At 31.5% G+C, this 21,889-nt stretch overlaps 3 protein-coding genes across 5 annotated transcripts; 1 reads left to right on the top strand and 2 right to left on the bottom strand.

The window, feature by feature from the left end:
* The first annotated feature begins 633 nt into the window (after nt 1-633).
* Nucleotides 634-3,116, top strand: LOC112756015 (uncharacterized). Of its 2 annotated transcripts, none has more exons than XM_025804405.3 (3): nt 634-1,051; nt 1,526-1,596; nt 2,628-3,116. In XM_025804405.3, exons 1-3 carry the CDS (start codon nt 756-758, stop codon nt 3,032-3,034), a joined length of 774 nt encoding a protein of 257 aa, XP_025660190.1. In that variant the 5' UTR covers nt 634-755; the 3' UTR covers nt 3,035-3,116. The 2 variants fall into 2 exon arrangements, with proteins under 2 accessions (XP_025660190.1, XP_025660189.1); XM_025804404.3 differs by having other exon boundaries at nt 2,625-3,116.
* Nucleotides 3,117-3,246: 130 nt separating this feature from the next.
* Nucleotides 3,247-12,660, bottom strand: LOC112756014 (pre-mRNA-processing protein 40A). Of its 2 annotated transcripts, none has more exons than XM_025804402.3 (28): nt 12,491-12,660; nt 12,120-12,168; nt 11,545-11,883; nt 11,272-11,457; nt 10,421-10,488; nt 10,188-10,257; nt 9,249-9,301; nt 9,077-9,134; nt 8,681-8,991; nt 8,524-8,590; nt 7,970-8,068; nt 7,788-7,856; nt 7,636-7,713; nt 7,436-7,522; nt 7,330-7,364; nt 7,122-7,227; nt 6,497-6,577; nt 6,297-6,389; nt 6,172-6,225; nt 5,970-6,086; nt 5,787-5,885; nt 5,394-5,441; nt 5,202-5,294; nt 4,523-4,630; nt 4,365-4,429; nt 4,161-4,263; nt 3,686-3,994; nt 3,247-3,595 (listed from the first exon to the last, which is right to left on the bottom strand). In XM_025804402.3, exons 1-28 carry the CDS (start codon nt 12,643-12,645, stop codon nt 3,461-3,463), a joined length of 3,135 nt encoding a protein of 1,044 aa, XP_025660187.1. In that variant the 5' UTR covers nt 12,646-12,660; the 3' UTR covers nt 3,247-3,460. The 2 variants fall into 2 exon arrangements, with proteins under 2 accessions (XP_025660187.1, XP_025660188.1); XM_025804403.3 differs by having other exon boundaries at nt 12,511-12,654.
* A 4,808-nt stretch (nt 12,661-17,468) lies between these two features.
* On the bottom strand, nt 17,469-18,548 carry LOC112756013 (uncharacterized). Its single transcript, XM_025804401.3, has one exon. The coding sequence runs from the start codon at nt 18,297-18,299 to the stop codon at nt 17,664-17,666; it is 636 nt and encodes a 211-aa protein (XP_025660186.1). The 5' UTR covers nt 18,300-18,548; the 3' UTR covers nt 17,469-17,663.
* Between the last annotated feature and the right edge of the window lie 3,341 nt (nt 18,549-21,889).

Raw genomic sequence — 21,889 nt, 5'->3', positions numbered from 1 at the left:
AAAATAATTAAAAATTTTAATTTATATTTTAATATCAATAAAATATCAAAATATCATTACAATTTATCTATAAAATACTTTATATTTTATATATATGTGTATCTCCGTGTCATGTAAGATTTTAAAATTCACGTGTCGGCGTGTCCTGTGTTATGTCATGTCTTGTGTCAGTGTCCGTGCAACATAGCTTCTAACTTTGAAAAAAAATGGAGAATAAAGTTGTGTTTTGGATATTAAAATGACAAATTCATCCTTGATAATGTAAAAAGTTGACAAATTAATCCTTTCATATAAAATTTAACACAAAAAATATACTATGTTGACCTTTTTGAAATTGTGAAAAATTAGATGCATTATTCTTAAAACATTTTTTACTAAATAAAGAGTGCTGCACTTGTTAATTAAACAAATCTATAAACGTACTTATTTTTTTCGGAACGTATTAGCAATTGTCAAAATGAATTTCTAACCAATAAGAATTTGAATCTCTATCCTTATTTTCAAATTCTAAGAAGCTAATTCTATCTGGGAAAAAAAAAGAAAAAAATTTTGAAGGACAATTTGTGATTACTCTTATAATTAATATTGTTTGTACCTAATTACATTGTATGGTATCATTGCTTGTGACTTCATTAACTTCCAAAACATTCCATATATTATTGTGACTATATAGTCTCTGTCCTCAACTTTCAGATATGCTAATTGCAACATCTTTTATTATTACTTACTTACCCTTCAAACTTTAGCCTCCTTCTATGGCTTCATCAACAACCAAACCACAAAAAAGGATTAGAGATTTTCTCACTGAGCAACAAGAACCATTCATATTAGAGGTTTACCTTCTTGAGAGACAACACTCTTCAAAATGGTGGAAAAGATTCAATGGAGATTCTGATGGAAATAAGAGTTCTAATAATGATGAGAAATCAAGAAAGAGAAAAAAGGCTATGCTTCCTTTTTACAAAGTTCTTCTACCATATGGAAAGAAAGGAAATTCCTTATGGTCAAATAATGAAGATCAAAATTTGTTTTCTTCAGAAACTTTTCAGAGGTATATATCTAATCCTTAAATATGTTTTTTAACTACAAATCTTTTTAAAGTGTTTAATTTGAATGCATCAATGTAAAAAAGTTTAATATAGATAATAATGTATTACCAATTTATCACGTCAACAAAAATATTTGCCTTAACTTTAACTATCTCTTATTTTAATAGTTATATAAATTCACAAAAATACTATGTGCACACCAAAAATCAGCGACTATGTATTTGTATAGTATTTGTGTATGTATAAATAATGTACTGTTTAATTTATTTTCAATATGTATTTTATATTTTAATATATATGTCATACTAATTGCTGATTTTGGTGTACACATAACATAGCATGGTTGATAAATTTAGAAATTTAATTGGATGACAATGTTCTAAGGTTTCATATGTAACATTTAGACTCAATCTATCTTTATTTTTAATTTTTTAAATTTATATATTATTTTCTTTTGCTGTTATAAACATTGGAAGGCAGCACCAGAAACGCATAGAGAGTAGCCTTGTTTCAATGGGAAAGATACCTGTATACAGAATTCCACATGGTAAATATCTTTGCCATTATCATATCTATTATTATTATTATTGTCTATATATAATATTTAACCCTAAATATTTTGTTTCCAATTTATTGATTAAGATATGACTAGTTGCAGTTTTTTCACCGTGGATTTCAGTATAATCTCCCATGTTCAAATATTACTTTCTTTACGTGTATATTCCCAAAGGAAAAAAAAAAACGGAAATAGTAAAAATATTGAGTCATGTTCTTTAATAGAAATGTTATATTCACATTGTGTTTTAGACAGTCATTGACATCCGTGAACCATAGCTTAAATAAGTATGAGTTTCATTATGCAAGTTGAATATGATTATTAACGAGTAAGTGTATAATTTGGTCCATAAAATTACAATTAATGTACATTTTACATCCTAAAATTTCGAAAATATTAATTAGTCCTTAGAGCATCTCCAATACATAGTTTTAATTTCATTTTATTTTGGATCCCGCACAATACCACATAAACATTTGTGAGACCATATATCATAAAAATTGATTTGAAACTCCATGTGAAAATTGAAATTCGTCACTCTAATGCTTGGTTTCATTTCAATTTAACGACGTTACATAACAAAGTTACAATGTTCATTTAATAGATTTAATAGATATATAAATAACAGTATTTATTAGTCTTTTTTTTAAAATGATACGGTATCTCCTTACCAATATCATTTCAAAGATTATATTAAATGTAAGTTTCAATTTCAAATCGGTTTAGTTACTATAAAAATCAAAATTGATACTAAAAAAATATCTTATTGGAGTTGCTCTTAGAATTATGTTTTGTAAGATATTTTAGTCTCTCACAAATTGGTACTATTTTGTTAATAAATCGCATTGCATGCTAATGTATCATTCAACAAAATTGATGGATTTATACTGTTGATGAAACCAATATGTTATTTTGATGTTTACATAACTAAAAGTGACATTTAATCTAAAACACTATGTTAAAATAACATGACTTATCATTGTATATGAACTCATGAGTATGATGTGCTGATGAAACAGTAGCTGCCATATGGAATTTACTTGGAGAGTCAGTGAAGAAAGAGAATTGTACCAATACCAATAAGCAATCAGCAGAGTTTCTTATTCGGCCAAATACGTCCAAAAAGGTAGTTCAAAAGATTAAAAGACTGCTATGTGCCCGTGAGAGAGATATTTCCATAGTGGCCATTCCAACTAAGCAAGAAAAGGTAAAACAATGTTACAAAGGACCCATTTGTGAGGGAAAAAAAGAATGCGGTCGGCAAGGTGCAAACCTCAAGACTATGGATTACTTGAGTTCAATAGACGAATGGAGGAACATGGAGGAACAAGTGAAAGCCATTAGTGTTGAGATCACTGACCATATATTGGAAGGTATTAACAATGAAATTGTATTAGAATTTATAGCAACTTGGGCAGACCAATCCTAGCGTAGAAATCAAACACACACAAAAAGCTCTCCTACTTTGGAGCAATGATTTTAGTTATAATTCAATTGATTTGGAAAACTAATTCAGATTATAATCTGCTTATTACTTGCGTTTGGAAATAATTGTCAAATTATCCGCACATTGTTCAGCTTGTAGACCTAAAGTTGATTTTTTAAAATTTGGACTTGCAAATACGCAAGGACTCAAAAACCTTGGTACAAAGTGGACATGTTAATTGATAAATCCAAGGAGAACCAACAGATTCTAATTTTTTTTTACATATGAAGTCAAATCTCCTAAACACAAATGTTCCCCAAGAAAAGGGGAGTCTAAAAGAACAAAATTAATATTCGACAACCCAAGTCTTGAAAGGATGCAGGCAAAGTTCTGTATCTCATAACTGCAAAAAGGTTAGCAACCTAGCGTCTAAATCTCTGCATCATCGCCGAGTTCCCCGTCTTCAAGTTCTTCATGGCCCCCGGTTTTCCGGGAACCATCACGGTGCTCCCTCTTGTGTCTTCTATGCCGGGTTTCATTGTCTGATTCTGGAGAGTTTGCATGCTGCAAGATAGTTGCATTCATTTCACATGCTTATTCTAAAATGTTACAAGTAAAATCTAACAATCAAGATGATGCAGAAATATCAATGACCTTTCGAGATTTCTTTCGGTCGCTGCCGTGCTTTCGTGATTTCTTAGACTCTTCTTTTTCATCCCTCTCGGAATCCACATCCTCTACACTGCTGTGTCGCCTCTTCCTGTGTTTCCTTTCCTTATCTTTGTCTTTTTTCTTCTCTTCCTTGAAACCATGGCTTTCAATATCTTGGTTTTCACTATCTGTGTCGTCCTTCTTATGCCGATCTTTAGACTTTTCTTTCTCGCGTTCTCTATCCTTCTCTTTCTTTTCCTTTTCCTTCTCCTTCCGTTTCTCTTTCTCTTCTCTCTCTTTCTCCTTTCTGGCCTGCAGATAATTTTTTTTTGTAAGAATAAAATGCGGTGTATTGACCCTAGACCCTTAAAATAAGTTAATAAAGAAGACATATTTCTAAATTATGAAGCCATATCTTCTCACAACCAATTCAAATAAGTTATGAAACGAAAAACTCAGATAAATAAGATTTGCACACCTTTTCCTCTTCACGCTTGCGTTCCTTCTCTTTAGCTTTTTCCTTTAGGTATGTAATGTACTCCTCAAATACTTCTCTACTGTAGTTTTCATCCCCCATTGATCTATAAGTGTAGGACAGAATCATCAAGAACAAATATTTCCAGGATGGACAACACTATTCATGGCACAACCGACTCAGTAACTCGAAACAGAGAACATGTACCTGTACTCTTGTGTCTCCTCAACAAGTGGCTTGCAATCCTCCCAAGTTGAAGAAGTAGTAATATCCTACAAAATTAGATGATGACACTTTCTAGTAATAATTTACCTAGCCAAATAATGAGAAACAAGAATTAGATAACTGGAAAAATCTTAGTTTACCTTAAATGTATATAACAGGTTAGTTAAGTCATCAGCAAGGCGCTGGCGCTTCTTAGCTTCTTTCTCCTCTTTCTCTTTAGCTCTCTCTAACAAGTCTTCGAATATAAGCTTTAAAAGAGAGAAAGAATCAAAATCTGATAATCCATGTTGCAAAGGAATACAATCTCCAGCATGCACATGTGACTCTAAGTTTATTGAAGTTGATCAAAAGAATCACAGAGAGACCCATACAGCAATTTAGTGAATGGGAAATTTCAAATCGAGGTGACTTACTTAGACAATGGAAACATTTCATTTTATTCTGAGATAGTGTTTTTTCTTTTCTCTTTTTAAATATCAAATATAAATATCCAAGCAAATCCTCACAGAACAATATCCATAACGAACATAGAGTTGAAACTAATGTAATAAGTTTCTTCACCACGTTGCTGATAGTATTAAATTTATGTAAGATTTCTGAAAGTAGTTTCCAATGTAGTAGCTAAATATTATACATCAAAAAATATAATACCCACAATTTCTTGCATTGTGTTGCCTCATTAAATTCCCTCTTTAGACATTGGGAGAGTAACTATTAATCTCTGATTCCCATGAAGTAATTTAATTACTCTTAAATTATTATATTTTTGGAGCAAGAAATGAAACTAAAATAACAGAAATTACAACCACAATACATTACCTTCAAATTGATCTCTGATATTGTTTCGCAACTAGCTTCTTCCAAGATAGCAGCCTTGAATTCCTCAAACACCGAAGTGGACACTACAGTGATCTACTTGATCAACACATGAAACAGAGAAGCAGGTTGTTCATCAAAAATAAAAACTACGGATAAAGCAAAAGAAAAATATATTTGATGCTTAGACCATACCTTGCCTGACTTAATTATATCTTTTACCAGTGTCTTGTCTTCATGGTACTGTCAACACAAAATTTAATACTTTAGGTTGATGTGAACATTTCAAAAATTTTAACAAATACAGTAAGTTAAACAGATCACTCACAATACTAGAATTTATTCCATTCCCAAATCACAAATGACCCGAGAAAGATTCAATCAAAGAAATTAATGGAGTTGGAAATATATGAGAAATCGTATTTTCAATATATTTCAATTCAGAAAATTATTGACATCAAACTCAATATTTGAACAGAAAAAAAAAAATAAAAAACATAAAATACAGAATTAAGTCTTGCTCCATTTGATCAGGATAAGAAACAATAAATATTCAAAAGAAATGACTCAAAATGGAAATTAGATAACCTGATTTTCAAGATCTTCTACTACATCCTCAAATAAATCCTTAGGAGTGGAACCAGATGTGTTTGATGCGACAGCTTGATATTGAGGCAAATCCCTAACCTGGGAAAATGTGAACACAAGAAAAGTATTTCTGTTACCATATTATTCCAGCTTTTCATCACAAGCAATGAAAATATGTACTACCTTCAAGCAGTATTCTCTCCATTGAGTTTTAGCATTAAGAATTCCAGCAGCAACATGTTCTTCCAACAACTTGCGGAATGCATCACGATTTTTCCTTTCACCACGACGAACTCGCTCCTATATGTAGTCACATAAATAAATACACATGCAAACATGTGGGCCAAGACACAACAATTCAACAAATGACACGTTAAGGGTCTACCTTCTGTACTCGTTTTTGCTCCTCTTCTTCCTTTTCCAATTCACGAATATAGTCCTGCCAATGCCAATCTCAGCACACAGATCTATGATATATGCCAACTATAACTATAACTATAACAGCTGTACCTGGAAAACAAGCAAGCGGTCAATTTTTTCAAGCCGTAAATATCTATCATCGTCCTCTAACCGATCTTGGACTTTTCGCCATGGACTGTGAACCTAAAATGAAACCCAAAAGGCGAAAATTGACTAAATAAGGAATGTTGAAGAAAATAGAAACAATTACAAGTTTACAACAGAGTTAAACATTTTTAAGTAATATGTACCTTCACATAATCACATGACTCCAAGAATTTCCTGTATTCTGCTAAATTCCGTCTGTGTTCCTCAGCAGCATTTTCCTTTTCCTAAACAGTATAACAAGGAATAAAATTTTAGACATCTTTGATTGCGAAACCCTAACCTCTGACTATTGTTATATTTTAATCTAAACAGCCGTTTTTCCTACCTAATATTTTATAATTCTTCCCTACACCCAATATATAATCAGACAAAATCTATACAAATTTGAGGAGAATATGAAAAAAGCTGAAGTGGAACGCAGCGACAGCAACTAAGCATTTCAGTAAATATTTCACTCTAGCCAACCATAACCCCCCCCCCCCCCCAAAACCCAAAAAAAAACCAAAAAAAATGGGAAAAAAAATTTTGCCCCCAAATTTGGCTAGCTATGTGATAGAATCCCATTTCCCATATATTACCCCTTATTGCTAAGGGCTGTTGAAGGAAAAATTGGCATCACTAAGTAAGGACAATCCACACAAAGCACTCAAGAAAAATTTTATGCAGGCTTCTTGAGTTTATTATATATATATATATATAGACTAAAATGAAACATAATACCTAGAAAGATTCAGACTACACATGTAAACAAAAGATAAAATCTGTCACCTTTCTCTCGAGTTCCACCATGTAGCTCTCAAATAAATCTTCCCTGTCCCTCATTTTGTCAACAGCATTGAACCGCTCATCATTTTCAAACATATTGATTGCTTTGCTGATCATGACAAAATAAATGTTAGGCATCTCAAGAAGGATTAGTTTAGAATAAAAATCATCTTAGTAAATTCATTCATAATCAACGAGGCAAGAAAGGTACCTCCATCTCATGGATGAAGTTAGCTCCTTGCACTCCTGAAAAGAGAACATGCATTAAGAATTATTTCACATCAGCAAAACAACTTGAGATCATGTCTGTAACTTACTTCCAACATCTTTGTGAATTCTTCTCGAGCTTTTTTCTGCTTCATGCGTCTCTCTTCAGCCTCTAGCTTCTTCCTTTGGCCCAAATACTGAATATTTTAAATTGACCCATGTCAGACCCAGATGGTCATAAATATACATATAGAATATATGCACAACACAAGGGGCACATGCAATGTGCCACTGCAAGCTAGTTTCTCACCTCATTAAAAGCTTGTTTCCGCTCACCAAGTGTTTTTAGAGCATTGTATCTTTTGTCATTGATTATTTCTCTCATCGCCTGAGTTACAATTCAAATATAGTAATTAGCATTTGAAACAAAAAGAGAAACTTAGAAAAATGTCCATTATTTACCTGTTCCCATGTCCAATCAGACTGAACATTAGCAGACTCCAATAGTGCCTTAAATGCAATTTTTGCTTCCTAAAGAGCATTGTGATTGTAGTTAATACAATAAAAATAAAAAGATAAAAACCGTGTCATGCATTCCAAATTTTCATTTGAATACAGTAAACAATATCATTTGGAGCTCTTACCATCTTATTTGCATATGCAAAGGTTTCTTTATCATTTGCTTTCTCCTCTGGCAGAGTCACATTAACTTTTCCAGCAACTGGCAATCCTTTTTTGGTTTCCTGCAAGAATAGCAACAAAACTCAAAATGAGAAATAACTCAATGCTAGCTCTCAATCGCACAGCAAATCAAGAAGACTGTCACATAGGAATATTTTGCTCACTTTATGACCTGATTTTGTGTGTGTGTGTGTGTGTGTGTGTGTGAGAGAGAGAGAGAGAGAGAGAGAGAGAGAGAGAGAAACTTTTCCTACAAACAAAAGATCTAGGTGCCAATTAAACAGTCCCAGTGATAACAAAACTTTCTATTCGGCTGTTACCCTGCCATACATGGTTTGGTGCATTTTTCAGTTGCTTAAATATTTTACAAGAGATCGAACCAAAGGTGCAAATTTATTCTAGTGTTCTGTTTAAGTTATCCTTTCTTCTTGAAATCATTAATTCTTTGCTCTTGTACACTTGTATAAATGCAAGAAAACCTAAAAGCTGAGAATAGAGTTGGGGGGCGGGAGGTTACCTCTATATCTTTAACAGAAGCTCCACCGGTAGGAGCAGCAAAATCCTGAGATGCTTGATTTTCAACACTGCTCAGGTAAGTTTTAGACACATAAGTTAGCAACAGAAACTACCAAAAGGATAGACGAAAACAGTAGAAAACAGAACAGAGTTTATACCTGGACGGTGTAGTGGTGTCAAGAGGATTTGCAGGTCCAGCTACTGCCGTAGACGCAGTTACCACAGTACTCAGTTCAGTCCCAGTGGTACTTGATAATCCAGAAACCAACTGCTGAGGACCAGTTGACGATGCAATTGGTGTGACAGATGCTGGACTTGAAGCAAGCCCATTTGATGTCAAAGGAGTGTTTGAGCTAGCAGTATTAGTCACTGTTGATGGTGCAGCAGATGAAACAGCAGTATTCGATGTATCACTTGTTTCTAACTGCATTCCCTGATTGGCAGCTTTCAGCGCCAATTCACGAGCCAACTGAATAGAAATATTGTAATTTGGATTGACAAACTTAATGTTTCCATGTATAGTTATAGAAATTTATAACATACATAATTATTACCTTAAGTTCCTCTGGTATTGACCATGTTGATTGCTGAGTAACCTTGTTGTAATAATACCTACAAGAAATCATGGTCAAAATATAGATCATAAGTAAAATTTTACAAATACGTGCCACAGAAAGTTCAGAAAAATAGACTTAATAAAATTATACAACAAGGGATAAAACGCACTTTCTTCCATCTGAAGATGTGAATTCTTTCCAAACAGTTGATGCATCAGCCCTCTGTCAAATCCAGCAAAGTTAGAGATATTTGCAAATGCTAACCATAAACCATCCACAACAGATTATCATATCAAGGTAATAAATTAAACACATGCTGCTGTTAGAAACTAGAGGCATTAATTAAACAAATCAAGGATCGAAGAGAATACTGTAAGATGACAACATTGCCAATATTAAGAGTTATAATATAAAATGCATAAAAGCAAAGCAGAACTTTTGACATGCTCATGCCTAAATACATAAGCATACCTGACTGCAATTAAAAAACCGATTAAACAAGATTACGGAATGGGAAACGAGATACATAAACAAAGAGGAGTTGGAAGTGGTAAAACAGCAATAAGATAAACACATAAATGTTTTATATTTATTTTATTCTTTTGTACACGTAGGAAGAGCCAAAGAAACTTACAAAGGGAACAAATGATATCATTCACACATCCCATATTGTTCACCCTTAAGCCACTGGAGGAAGGGGATGTGAAGGGTACAGACAACAATCAATTAATGGTAATTCAAATATACACCAATCTTGCATTTTAAGATTGTAAACCAAAATAAAAAAATAAAAATAAAAAAAAGGGGTTATAAATAGCAAACTGTTGCCTGCCTCGAGAAAGTGTAACCACCGCCTTCACAGTGACCATATAGAGCAGTTGCTAAAATTTCTCCTGACTTGCCATGATATCTACAAATCAGTGGAAGCACATGCGCATAAAAGGATATTCGCACCATAAACCTTTTTTGATGATTGAAATATTCAGATATGGTCAACGATCACATTAGAAACCAGTTTGATTGGCCACACAACATTTTCAAGCATGTCGAACATATATAAAAATGGCATTCAAATTGTGTCAGCATCAGCAATCATCCAAAAACTCACCTCAATAGGTGACATCAGTTCCAATGGTTTCTCCCAACTAGATTGCCTTGTCCTCTTGTTGTAGTAATATCTGGTAAAGATGATCAAAGAACAAAAACTTCTTATGATTCAAGATAATGCAAACTACATAAGCAATCCAAATGTTATCATAAACTGTAAAAGATATTTTTTCAATAATGTAAACAGTAAAAGATATCATCTGTTTCCTCAAAAAACAAGATATTAATCAATACCTTCTGCCATCAGCTGCAGTATGCTCTTGCCAATCAGATGCTGACTGCTGGTTAGGGGCACTTGTTGCCTAAATTTGACAAAGCAACAGACCAAGAATTATATTAGATCATATTTCTCAAAAACTATAATATAAAAACATAATAATATTTTACCACCTTTAGTAGAAATCTGAATCAATGAATCACGTCTAATGTAAGCATCATAAAAATACTTTATGAATTATAGAGATTCAGTTAGCTAATAAGCTATGCTCTCAAAGAATCCACTTCAATCCAATGATATCATAAGTTCATAACAAAAAGCCGACCTAAATTTATTGAAGTATACTAATACAAATCCTGGGTAATACATGCCACAACCTAGAGTAGAGCCCAAGGCCATTATAAACTGTTTCATTAAATTCTCATACTTCAAATGTGAGACTCATGTCCAATACCTTCCAGTGGATCCTAACAATTCCTCCAAAAATATGCCCATGACAATGATAGAATTGGTGAGAGAGATTGAGAAAAAAAAAAAGAAGATATACAAGGTACGCACATGTACATGTACATGAACACTAAACCCGACATGGAGACAGACACAGCCATATCAATGTCTAAAAATGGTAGGACACGGTCATAAAATATAAGAACATAAATTTTCAAAACTTATACAATATTTAAGCACTCATAAATGTCAAACTACCAATATTCACTACTATCTAAGCTCTGCCAAAATTTTTGAAACATTCTTAGCATATGTTATTTGTGTCAATACTTGTTACAACTAGGTAAATAATAAAAATTTATTAACGTGATAATAAAACAAGTAATATGCATTAGAAACCAGGTAAGGATCAAACACTTACAGAATCAGTTGACGGAGTACCAGATGATTGCACTCCAGCCTGTTGCACTGGTGTAACAGTTGCAGCACTCTGAGAAACAGAGGACACCCAAGGTTGTCCAGCCGGAGGAGCATGCATTTGGCCCGATTGCTGGTACTGAGCCATTGCATTAACATTATCCTGCTGCTGACTATACGGTGGTTGAAACTGAAAAGAGTACGAAACTGTATATCAAACTGGACTCTAACAATGTACAACCAATGTAAAACTACAAAGAAAATACGGCAACCATACAGTATATGAAGAATGAGAAGTTGCTGCTGAAACAGCCAAGCTGGGCATATGACTGCTTAAGTGGGGAACAGTTGGCTGTGAATGTGGTGGGACGGATGTCGGGGGTCTATTTGTTTGGATATATTGCATAGGTATAACCTGCGACGAAGGTGCAGGTTGACCAGGCTGAATATGTCTTGGAGGCAACTGCTGCATTGGTTGTGAATACTGCAATTGCTGACTCTGACCAACAGGCATTGCAACATTTGAAGAAGGAATAGCATGTCCTGCAAGTCCAAATTGTTGGGAAGCCATTGGAGCAAATGGCTGACCTTGCTGGGCCTGAATGACTGGCCGAAACTGCAGATAAGGAGTTCTAAGAGTGATGCAAACTTGCAAAATATTCCCATATGAGAGCAAGAAGTAGTAGTTAACAAAAGGAACAGCAAAGAGCAGCTAGTTCCATAAATAAGCACAATTAAATCCTTCAGCTGAATGTCAAATAAACTTGCTAAAATATGGAATGATAGCGTAGCTGGTACATAGAGAGAATAGATTGATAAAACATTAAGAACTACTGATGAGAACATTTGTACCTGCATACCAGGGGGCTGAGAATTATTGGCCATTTTAACAGTATAATCCCTGCGAAGCGCAAATACATAAGTCAGTTAACACATTCGTGAAGCTTAAACACGAGTTTAGATGAACTTGAATCGTAAAGCTCAACTCGTAATACAGAAGAAACATTTGCAGCAAAGTCAAACCCTAGTTTTGATTTTCCAAACAAGGAATCAGCACTCATTATCACTAACTCAAACAAAAAGAGCTTTTCATGAATTGAAGCATCAATAAGTGATAAGAAATAGTGCAACAATCATCGCAAAAGATGAATAATTCTCGTTAAGAGAATAATAACATGAACAATTTTTTATAAAAAGAAAAGTCCTAATCAAATTACACATACGATTGGTTTGATTGCGTTACCAGAAGAATTGCTGGGACTGCGAGAGAGAATCTTCTCGTTCTGTTTGCGGAATTAGGGTCCTCTTTCACTCTCTCTCTCTCTCTCTTTCTCTCTCTGCGCGTTTGAGGGTGAATGAGTTGTAGGTAGTCCAACATGGATGAACGGTTGGATCTAAGTTACTTAGCATCCGACGGCATATATTGACCCTCTGTGTTTGGGAAATTTAAATTAATATTTTAACCTCCGTATTGTGATATATTTGGAGATAGACCCCTTTCTACAAAATTCTTTAGTGAATTACATGATTGGGAGGCAAAACGGGTCGAGCCCGTCGGGCCGATCCGCAAACAGGCTAAAAAAGGCAGGTCGGGTTAGGATTTGGAATCCGCCAAATTACAAAAATTCGCTAAATTGGCGGGTTTTGGCGGGGCGGGGCGGGCCGGTCCGCCGGGCCGAAGATTTTTATTTTTCTTTTTTTTAATTAAATAAAAGAGTGATTACTGTTATAAAATTAATAATTATAGAATTTTTAATCACTTTTTTTCATTTTTTGTTTTTATTCTTCTTTAGTTATTAACTTTATTTATTTTATTTTACAATTTCGTATATATACTCAAATTATGTGACTTATTTTTTAAAATAAAAATGATTCTATTGACAAATATTATTTTGAACAATTTTATTGAAGTTAAAAATTAAAAAAAAAATAGTAAAAAAATTATATTATAATTTGACTATTTTTTATTTGTATTTGATTTTTTAATTATTATTTTTTGGTTAATTTTAATAAATTTTATTTTTCAAAAAAAAAAGAAGCGGGCTAGCCCGCCAATCCGCCATAAAGCGGGGCGGGCTAGCATTTTGAATCCATTTTAGTTGGCGGGGTGGGCCGGTCCGCCCCGTTTATAGGGCGGACTTAGGCGGGGCGGGGCGGACCGGCCCGCTTTACCACCCCTATATAAAAGTGTAACATTTTTCTAATTTAATTCCAAATATCACAATCTATAAACAGCTCCTTTTTTTAACCCGTATGATTGTACTTGAATTTTAATTAAATTTACTATTTTACTTTAATAAATTATTGTATTACCATTTAATCTTTTATTTGTTGAAAATATTATTTGTGCACTATTTTATACGAAATAATTAATTTAGTGATTAATTTATAATACAATGGTTGTTTACTTTTTTTATATGTAATATTTTAATAAATGATAAAATTATAAAATATATATATAATAAACCTTCAAAACTTCTTGAAAGTCCTTCCCCTTTTTTTTTTCCCGCAACCCATGGACACGCCTTGGAGAAAATTGGAAATGAGGAGTTTAGAGAATTTTGCAGTGCTAATAAAAATCTCTAAATTCCTTGTTATAAGAATAATAAAACTCTTAAACAGAGTTTAACGCTTCAAAGTCTTTTCCTCTTTTCCTAAATTCTCTAAAAGAAAAAATACCTAGAGCAGGGTGACAAAAAAATAATAAAAATAATTAAATATAAAATATATATTCTTAAAAAGCATTTAGAAATTATATTTTGATATCACTTCTTGCAAATATTATTAAAAAAATGATATTTTTCATTTTTAAATTTTTTTCTAATACCTAAACATTTACACAAAAAGTTAAACTAAATTATAAGTCACTTGTAAGTCGTTTATCTTTTATGTTTTGAAATTATTATTAACAATAATATAAATTTTCGGGTATAATTTGAATAGTATATCCAAATGCAAATAAGAAAATCTTAAAATTACCTTTGATTTGTACTTTAAAACTATTCAGTGTTTTTTTCTTGTTCTTCTTTTTTTTTCCGATCATCATTTTTTCAATCAAATTAGTAGCAATCAGCAGTATGACCAAATTAGTAGCTAAGAACTTTGATCAATTAGAGTCTAAACATTAATTTAAATAAATAATTAATTAAATAAAGATAATGGAGTAGTAACTACACACTTGACCTCTTCGTCTCTATCCCGTAGGAATTATGAGATCACCCTAAGGATGCCTTTGACATCCAAAATCACAGAATCCTGTTCAAAAAGCAGAACCATATTCTCAGAAAAAGTTCAAACGACCTTCAACAAAAGGGTATCTGTATCCGAAATTGATACCAGTGGGTAGATAGAGAATATATAGGGACACGAGACAACTTTCTCTAAAAAATTCGGCAAAATAGCCCCGTAACTTCAAGGGAAGTGATGCCCTCGCAGTGATCAGATCCGGACGATTGTTTACAAAAAAAATAATATACAAAAAAAAAATAAATTACTATTTTTGACAACTAAAAATTTAAGCACAGCCAAAACTAACTATGAAAAAAATATTTATTTTAAGCTATATTCTCTAGGTATCACTTAAACCTTTATTTTTTTTTCATGTGTTAATTGCAATTGTATTTTGTTTACTTCTTAGATCTTGTTTTTTCTTTAATTTATTTTTAAATATGTGTTTGCTTGCTTATTCAGCTTATATATCCTACCAAAAAATCAACTCAGATGTTACTGTAACTGTGTTTGTGCCAAGGTTCTGAAAATCGGTTCGGACTGGCCGGCCGAACCGGTTGAATCATGAACCGGACAGAAAGCGATTCAGGTAAATAGGAAAACTGCAAAATCTGAAAACTGGAATTGAATCGGTGAACCGGTCGGTCGAACCGAATCATGACCTGGTCGATTTTTTGGCTGGACAGCAAAACGTTGCCGTTTCAGCCTCTGGAACCCTAAATCAGTAATCAAATCCCTAATTGGATCCTGAATGAGTGAGTGAATCCCCCTCCTTCTCATCGAACTGAGAACGCCTCTCTGACTTTCACACGGGTTCTCATCGAGCTCGTCGTCCAGTCGCCCATCACCTCCGTCGAGCCACCGCCGTCGATCCTTCGAACAGCCACCTAATCGCGCAGCAGCCGTCGTCCTTTCGAAGGTGCTCCACCACTGCTTGGTCACTAGGCGTCGCTGTCTCTCACTCTCCCTATTGCATGTTCTGCTAAAGCCTTGAAGGTGCCTTCGAGCTTCCAGAATTTCAAGTAATTTTTTTTTAGTTATGATTGTTTGATTGAATAACTGTTGCATGTCTCTGTCTCCCTGATGAGTTTGATTGAGTAGTTCCTTGATTTTGTGAAGCTCTGTGAACTCTGAAACTGTGAACTCTGTCTCCCTATTTTATTTTTCTTTGAACTGTGTAGTATGAAACTGTGAACTGATTCAACTGATCCTACTAAACTGAATTGTGAACTTTGGTTAATAATTATTGTTTACTTATTACTGAAATTGAACTGATTTTGCTTTGTTTACTGAACTGGATTTTGTTGTTTGTTGAATAATTGTGAATAATTTTGAATAATTTTGGATTTTGTCTGTTCGCCGCCAGCTCTGCATTCTTCCCTGTCTTCCACTAATCCTAGGTATAAATCTAATTTGTTGTAATAATAATTGTTGAAGCATAATTAATTGTTGGTTCTAAACCTTGCTGTTGATTGCTTGAAGCATGAATAATTGTTGTTGATTAATTTTTTGGTGCTGATTGCTTGAAACATTATTAAAGGATTAATTGTTGAAGTTGATTGCTTGAAGCATTATCAAAAATAACAAGTTTGTTTTTGAAAAATTTCTTGATTCCTCTTACAAAGATTCTACAAGATAAATTTGAAATAGAATTGTTTGTTTTTCTGTTTCCATATACATATTTATTATGCCATTAAACATGTTCATGAATTGGACAATTTCTGCAGAAAAACTTATTAGTAAAGAATAAATAACTTCAACATAACAGAATTGAACACCTTTATCTACAGGTTTTGAGGGGCCATCGAAACATGTAAGATCTTTTTCCAAATATTTTGCTAGACCCATATGATTAGCCTTCTCTCTTACATTTTTTTTTAGTGCACTACTATGACAAACCTCAGAAGCATGTTGAAGGAGTTCCCTATACAAATATCCCTGTTTTTTTCTTAGGGCAATATAGACAAGTGAAGGTCTCATCTTCTCTCTTACATTTTTTTTTAGTGCACTACTATGACAAACCTCAGAAGCATGTTGAAGGAGTTCCCTATACAAATATCCCTGTTTTTTTCTTAGGGCAATATAGACAAGTGAAGGTCTCATCTGATATTCTCACAATGTGAATTCCCTTTTTGAGCTCTTCATAAGATTCATCTACATACCATGAGCTTATTTGAGGTGCACTTGCACTAGTATCCGTGTTAGATATGGAGCAATGAGTCATTACAATTTCTCTCAGCCAAGGTATTACAATAACTGAAGCACAGATATTAACACTAGAACAGTGTACAAATGGTTGCCATTTTGGTTTACCTATCGCTTCCATGAAAAAAAATAAATAAACATTGTGAAGTATCGAATTTCTTCAAAAAATTCTCCAATTTAATCAAATTTAATATGTTTATTTATATTTATTTATTATTTTATTATAGAACGATTTTTCAGTTAAACTACGATCGAACTAATTAAATCTATAAACCAATAAATCAATAACTAGAGTGATTCGATGATCAATTCGGTTTTCAGAACATTAGTTTGTGCAGCTGTTGAAATGAATCGATTTAGAAAAGAATTCACAATAATGTTAACCTCTTTGATTTGACTATTGGTATATTAGAGATGAAGAAAAAAAAAGAAACATAATAAATAATATTAAATAATAGAAGGGATAGAGATAGGAATAATATGAAAATTTTGAAAAAAAGGAGTAATATGAAAATTTAAAAAAAAAATTAATAGAATCAACTTTAAATTTAAGAGTTTTTTTTTTTTTTTTACCAAAGATAGGAGACTCGAACCCGCAACCTCTTAATTGAGTATGGGAAGACTATGCCATTTGAGCTATTACTCGTTGGCTTTAAATTTAAGAGTTAGACACTTTATTTTGTCAAACAAAATTATTTTTTTATAAATACAACGTTAATAATTTTATTTTTCATAGTTAATTTTGTTAATTTTATTTTTCATAGTTAATTTTATTGGCGTTCAAATGTTTACTAATATTTATTCGAGAAAGAAAATAGGATTGCTCATCAAACTTTCTATACTCTTACATAATTTCACAAACACAAGACAATTTGAATTGTAGATAGAAACTTTCCCAATAGTAAAACATAACTAAGAGAAAGTTAATTAACTATACATAAAAACATCTATATAATTATGATATCAATCTCTATCTATGATGTTGTTGTTGTTGTTTGGGAAGCTAGAGATTCTAACCAAGTTATTATTGTCATGAACACTTGAAAACTTCTTACAAGAGAAAAAAGACAAGCCCTTCCTCAACCTTGATTCAATCATCAATCCACTACCTTTGTTGACCAATTTCTTGTCCTTCTTCTTCTTCTTCCTCTCACCACCATCACCACTTCTTTGATGATGATTATTATCATTCTTTGTGCACTCTTTGTAAGCTGCTAGAAAGGGATCATCTTGATGATCTTGACCAACCCAAAGTCCTTTCTTTGAAGATGTTCTATAATATGGAGGTTGAAAAGCACATGGGGGAAGTGGAATATCTTGAAAATCATGATGATGATGATGATTATTATTTCCAGCTACAATAGTACTAATATTACTAGGAATAATATTAGTATCTTCTTTCTCTACTTGTAGTTGTTGTTGTGTGCATGATGGAGGGGGTGGTAATAACTTAGTAAAAATTTCATTCTCCTTAATGGGAATTTCATCACCATGATTATTATTAAGAGGAGGAGGAGTAGTAGTTGTTACCTTGGAGATACTAGGCTTCTTTTCCCATGAGAATAATACCTTTCTTGATGAATATGGTTGACTACTCATATTGATGATATAGAATTTTTAGTTATGGTGGAATAATAATAATATGATGATAGATAGGGCCTATATATATGAATGAATAAGATTTTGATGTTACTAGACCCTTTATATACTATAGTCTTAAAACCTAATAATAAATGGTTTAGGGTTTCATCATATGTGAATGGACAAGCACCAAAAACGTAAGCATAGACAAATTCCTAAACCAAATTGGAAGTAGAGATAGAAGTTTGTGGAAAAAATTGGCCATGGGTTTGCATCATCAATCACTCAATTGGTGAAGACAATTAAGGAGAAAAAGTTAGAAGGGTATAAGACAAAATAATTAAGATGACTTGACTTGTTCTTCATATATAATTAATTATCAACATTATATAATTAAATAAACAACTTGTGAATGATAATGTTTGGTGTGCAAATGCACCATGTGTACCACCACCTCTTATGTGAAGTGGAATAAGATTCAAGTTTGGATGCACCAATTGTTAGTGCGGATTAGGATTTATTTTTTAAATTAAATTAAATTAAATTTATATATATAAATTATTGATATTTTTATACTCTATACATTATCTAGTTTATAACTTTATATTGTAAACATAAACGAAATATGTTGAAAAAAAACCCGACTAATTGACTTAAGGAGAAAAAAGGGTTACAAAATATATTATAAAGTTTAAATATGGCCTATAAAAAGAATATATAAACTTGAGACTTGCTTAAAATTAAAAATACCTACTTTCGATTCTAGGGGGAAATTGATAAATAGTAGGTTTTTTAGCAATTAAAAATATTTTTAAAATAGTTTATATATCTATTTAAATTAAAAAAAAAATCATGCAAAGTGCCTAATAAATAGTTTTTTATTAATTATAGTTTCTTATTATATTTTTTTAACAATTTTAATTGGTCATAACTTACTTGCCTAACGTATGCTTCATATATATTGGTCTCATAAAAATTCACATTTACTATGATGAAATGGATTTACAATTTAATATCCACTTCCGTGACTAGATGGTATATCAGTATTGTTACATGCACTAACTGTTTTACTTTTGCTAATTGATAAAAAAAAAAAATAGTTGAGTCAATAATTAACCATTATTTGTCATTGTCACCGAGGAATTTCTTAAATCGAATACGGCAACTCAGTTTATTTGGACCGTTTACTTGGAAAAAAGAAAGAGGTAAGAAAAATAGAATAAAAAACGGGGTAGCTAGGAACCCAAAAAAAAAAAAAGAGAAATGTTGTTACATGGGTTTTTTATTGGCTCTAATGGAATAATTAGAGAACACATTAAAAAAAATGTTTATAGCAGGATATGGTTGTTTGGGCGTTGTTATTTTATTAAAAAAATATCTTTTTTTAATGAAATTTTTTTTAATGTATTTGGTAAATTCTAGTTGTAAAAGTAAAAATACTAAAAAAATAAAAAACATCTTTTTTAAGAAGTTGTAATTTACATCTTTTTTAAAAGATTTTTTTCCTTAAAAAAAAATATTTTTCATGTAATAAATAAATAAAAAAGTACTTTTATATTGTTATACCCAAACATAATTGATAGATAAAAAGATCTTTTTATATGAGATATCCAAACATAAAATTACTTTTATTTTTTTATAAAATTTTTTTAAAAAAAAATAATTCGAAAAATTATATTTTCTTAGGAGCTTAATTGACTTTTTATTCCCGTCTTTTTTTTTCACCAATCATTTTCTTTACCTTATACAAATTAAACAATCATTTTCCCTACTTTACCGAAATGTCATCATAAAAAAAATCAACTAATTCAACTTGGAGAATATAATTATGAATATTTTTAGGCTTTTAGCACAATTGTTTTACATTTTCTTATTTGAATTTGAGATAACTTAGAATTTGACAATTTTATTAACCATTCAACTATCTTAATATTAATATTATAAAAAAAATTAATCATTATTATCAAAACTGAATCGATAATAAAACTGATCAAAATTAAATCCTTTATTTTGAATTTTAGTTCAATACATATATAAAATAAACTTAAACTCATTAATGGGTAATTTATATATCATAACAACAACCATAATTTAAACCCAAATATCAATTATTTAAATCAAATCATATAACTTTTCATTATTTTTTCATCACCAGAACATTAATTTCAATTTATATAAAATAACTAATTATAATAAAAATAGTATATAAATATTAATTGACTTAAATTTAAAATATTTATAAAATTAATTTAATTATTTTTAATAAATTAATCTCTAAAAACTTAAATTAATAAAACAAATTATAATTTATTTATAATAGAGATTATTGAAATTAAATTGTATATAATTCTTTTATTACTGAATTTCGAGAAATGATTAAGATTTACAATTTCAAGATGGTTGATTTAACTCTTTAACTTAATTTATACCCTTTTTAAACTACTTTACACAAAAAAAAAAGTAACAGATATAATTCAATCAGTAAGTTTTTCAACTAACTTATTTATTTCATACTTTTGACCGATTTACCTGAATTTAATCAAAATTGATAAGGTTTCTTGCACATTCAATTGAGTGAAGATGAATCAAACTGAATTGACTATGCTATACAACTATACAATTTTTTTTTGGTGGAAGGGAAACTATACATAGTCATTTGATAAATACGTATAACATAAAATAAAATAAAAGCAAAGAAAATAAAATTTCAACATGATGACATACATTACCCTAATTTTTGAAGTGCTTTAATTTCACATCTTATAGGTATAAACAAAGTTCCCACAAGACACATCGCCGGCATACTTGCAAGAAAAAATATGCATATACTTCCTTATATTATTAGGCCATGATGATGATGATGATGATGATGATGATGATACAAGAATATTATTACTACTATTAACCTTAAAGGGGATTTTGGTGCATCTCTTGTAAGCTTCCACAAAAGGATCTTCTAATTTCTCCACCATCCCAAAAGAATTACTACTAATTCTAAGTGAATTTGGTTCACCCACTTTCATAATCTCACTTCTTCTTGTGCCATATGATGAACATGGTGGAGGTTGAAGCACTAGCATATTATTATTACCCATTTTGCCCTTGTTTGACAAATTATCATGGTTTGCCACTTTGGAGAGTCCTGGCTTGTGTTCCCATGAAAAGGGCACATTTATAACACACCCTTCACAACAATAATAAACATCATCATTACTATAGCTTCTAGTGCTTAAATTTGTGTGCTCCATTTTGGTGAATTCATTCCTATGCAAATAATGTATGATATATATAGGGGACCCTGTGTCACGTTTTTCATGCTTAGTAACGGCTTATTCAAATTCTGTTAGAGGAGTTATTGCATGTAGAATTCTCTATCATATAGTATTCATATTTAGGGTACTTGTTTTGACTAGTGGCTACAGATAATTAAATTAAATGAAGAAATTTCTTTTTAAAAATCTAAAATGTTTTTTTTAATTGTATTTATTATTTTTAAAAAATATAAAATTTTTAATCTTTGATATCCTTAAAAAAGTAAATATAATTCTTAAAGTATTTTGCTAGTAAAATTTTTAAAAATATTATGTATGTATATATTTATAAGAGAT

Source organism: Arachis hypogaea, chromosome 6, assembly GCF_003086295.3.
Source record: "Arachis hypogaea cultivar Tifrunner chromosome 6, arahy.Tifrunner.gnm2.J5K5, whole genome shotgun sequence".
In the NCBI taxonomy this organism is placed as follows: domain Eukaryota; kingdom Viridiplantae; phylum Streptophyta; class Magnoliopsida; order Fabales; family Fabaceae; genus Arachis; species Arachis hypogaea.
Note: the sequence above shows the minus strand (reverse complement) of the source record. Positions and strands in the feature narration are given on the sequence as shown.

Bases quoted from the DNA above. Each gene is read 5' to 3' on its own strand.
- LOC112756013 (XM_025804401.3), bottom strand. From the start codon at position 18,299: ATGAGTAGTCAACCATATTCATCAAGAAAGGTATTATTCTCATGGGAA.
- LOC112756015 (XM_025804404.3), top strand. From the start codon at position 756: ATGGCTTCATCAACAACCAAACCACAAAAAAGGATTAGAGATTTTCTC. The intron at 1,052-1,525 runs GTATATATCTAA...AAACATTGGAAG, and splicing joins TCTTCAGAAACTTTTCAGAG to GCAGCACCAGAAACGCATAG. The intron at 1,597-2,624 runs GTAAATATCTTT...CTGATGAAACAG, and splicing joins TGTATACAGAATTCCACATG to TAGCTGCCATATGGAATTTA.
- LOC112756014 (XM_025804402.3), bottom strand. From the start codon at position 12,645: ATGTTGGACTACCTACAACTCATTCACCCTCAAACGCGCAGAGAGAGA. The intron at 10,258-10,420 runs GTATTGATTAAT...CATCTTTACCAG, and splicing joins ACTGCAGCTGATGGCAGAAG to ATATTACTACAACAAGAGGA. The intron at 3,995-4,160 runs GTGTGCAAATCT...AATTATCTGCAG, and splicing joins GCAAGCGTGAAGAGGAAAAG to GCCAGAAAGGAGAAAGAGAG.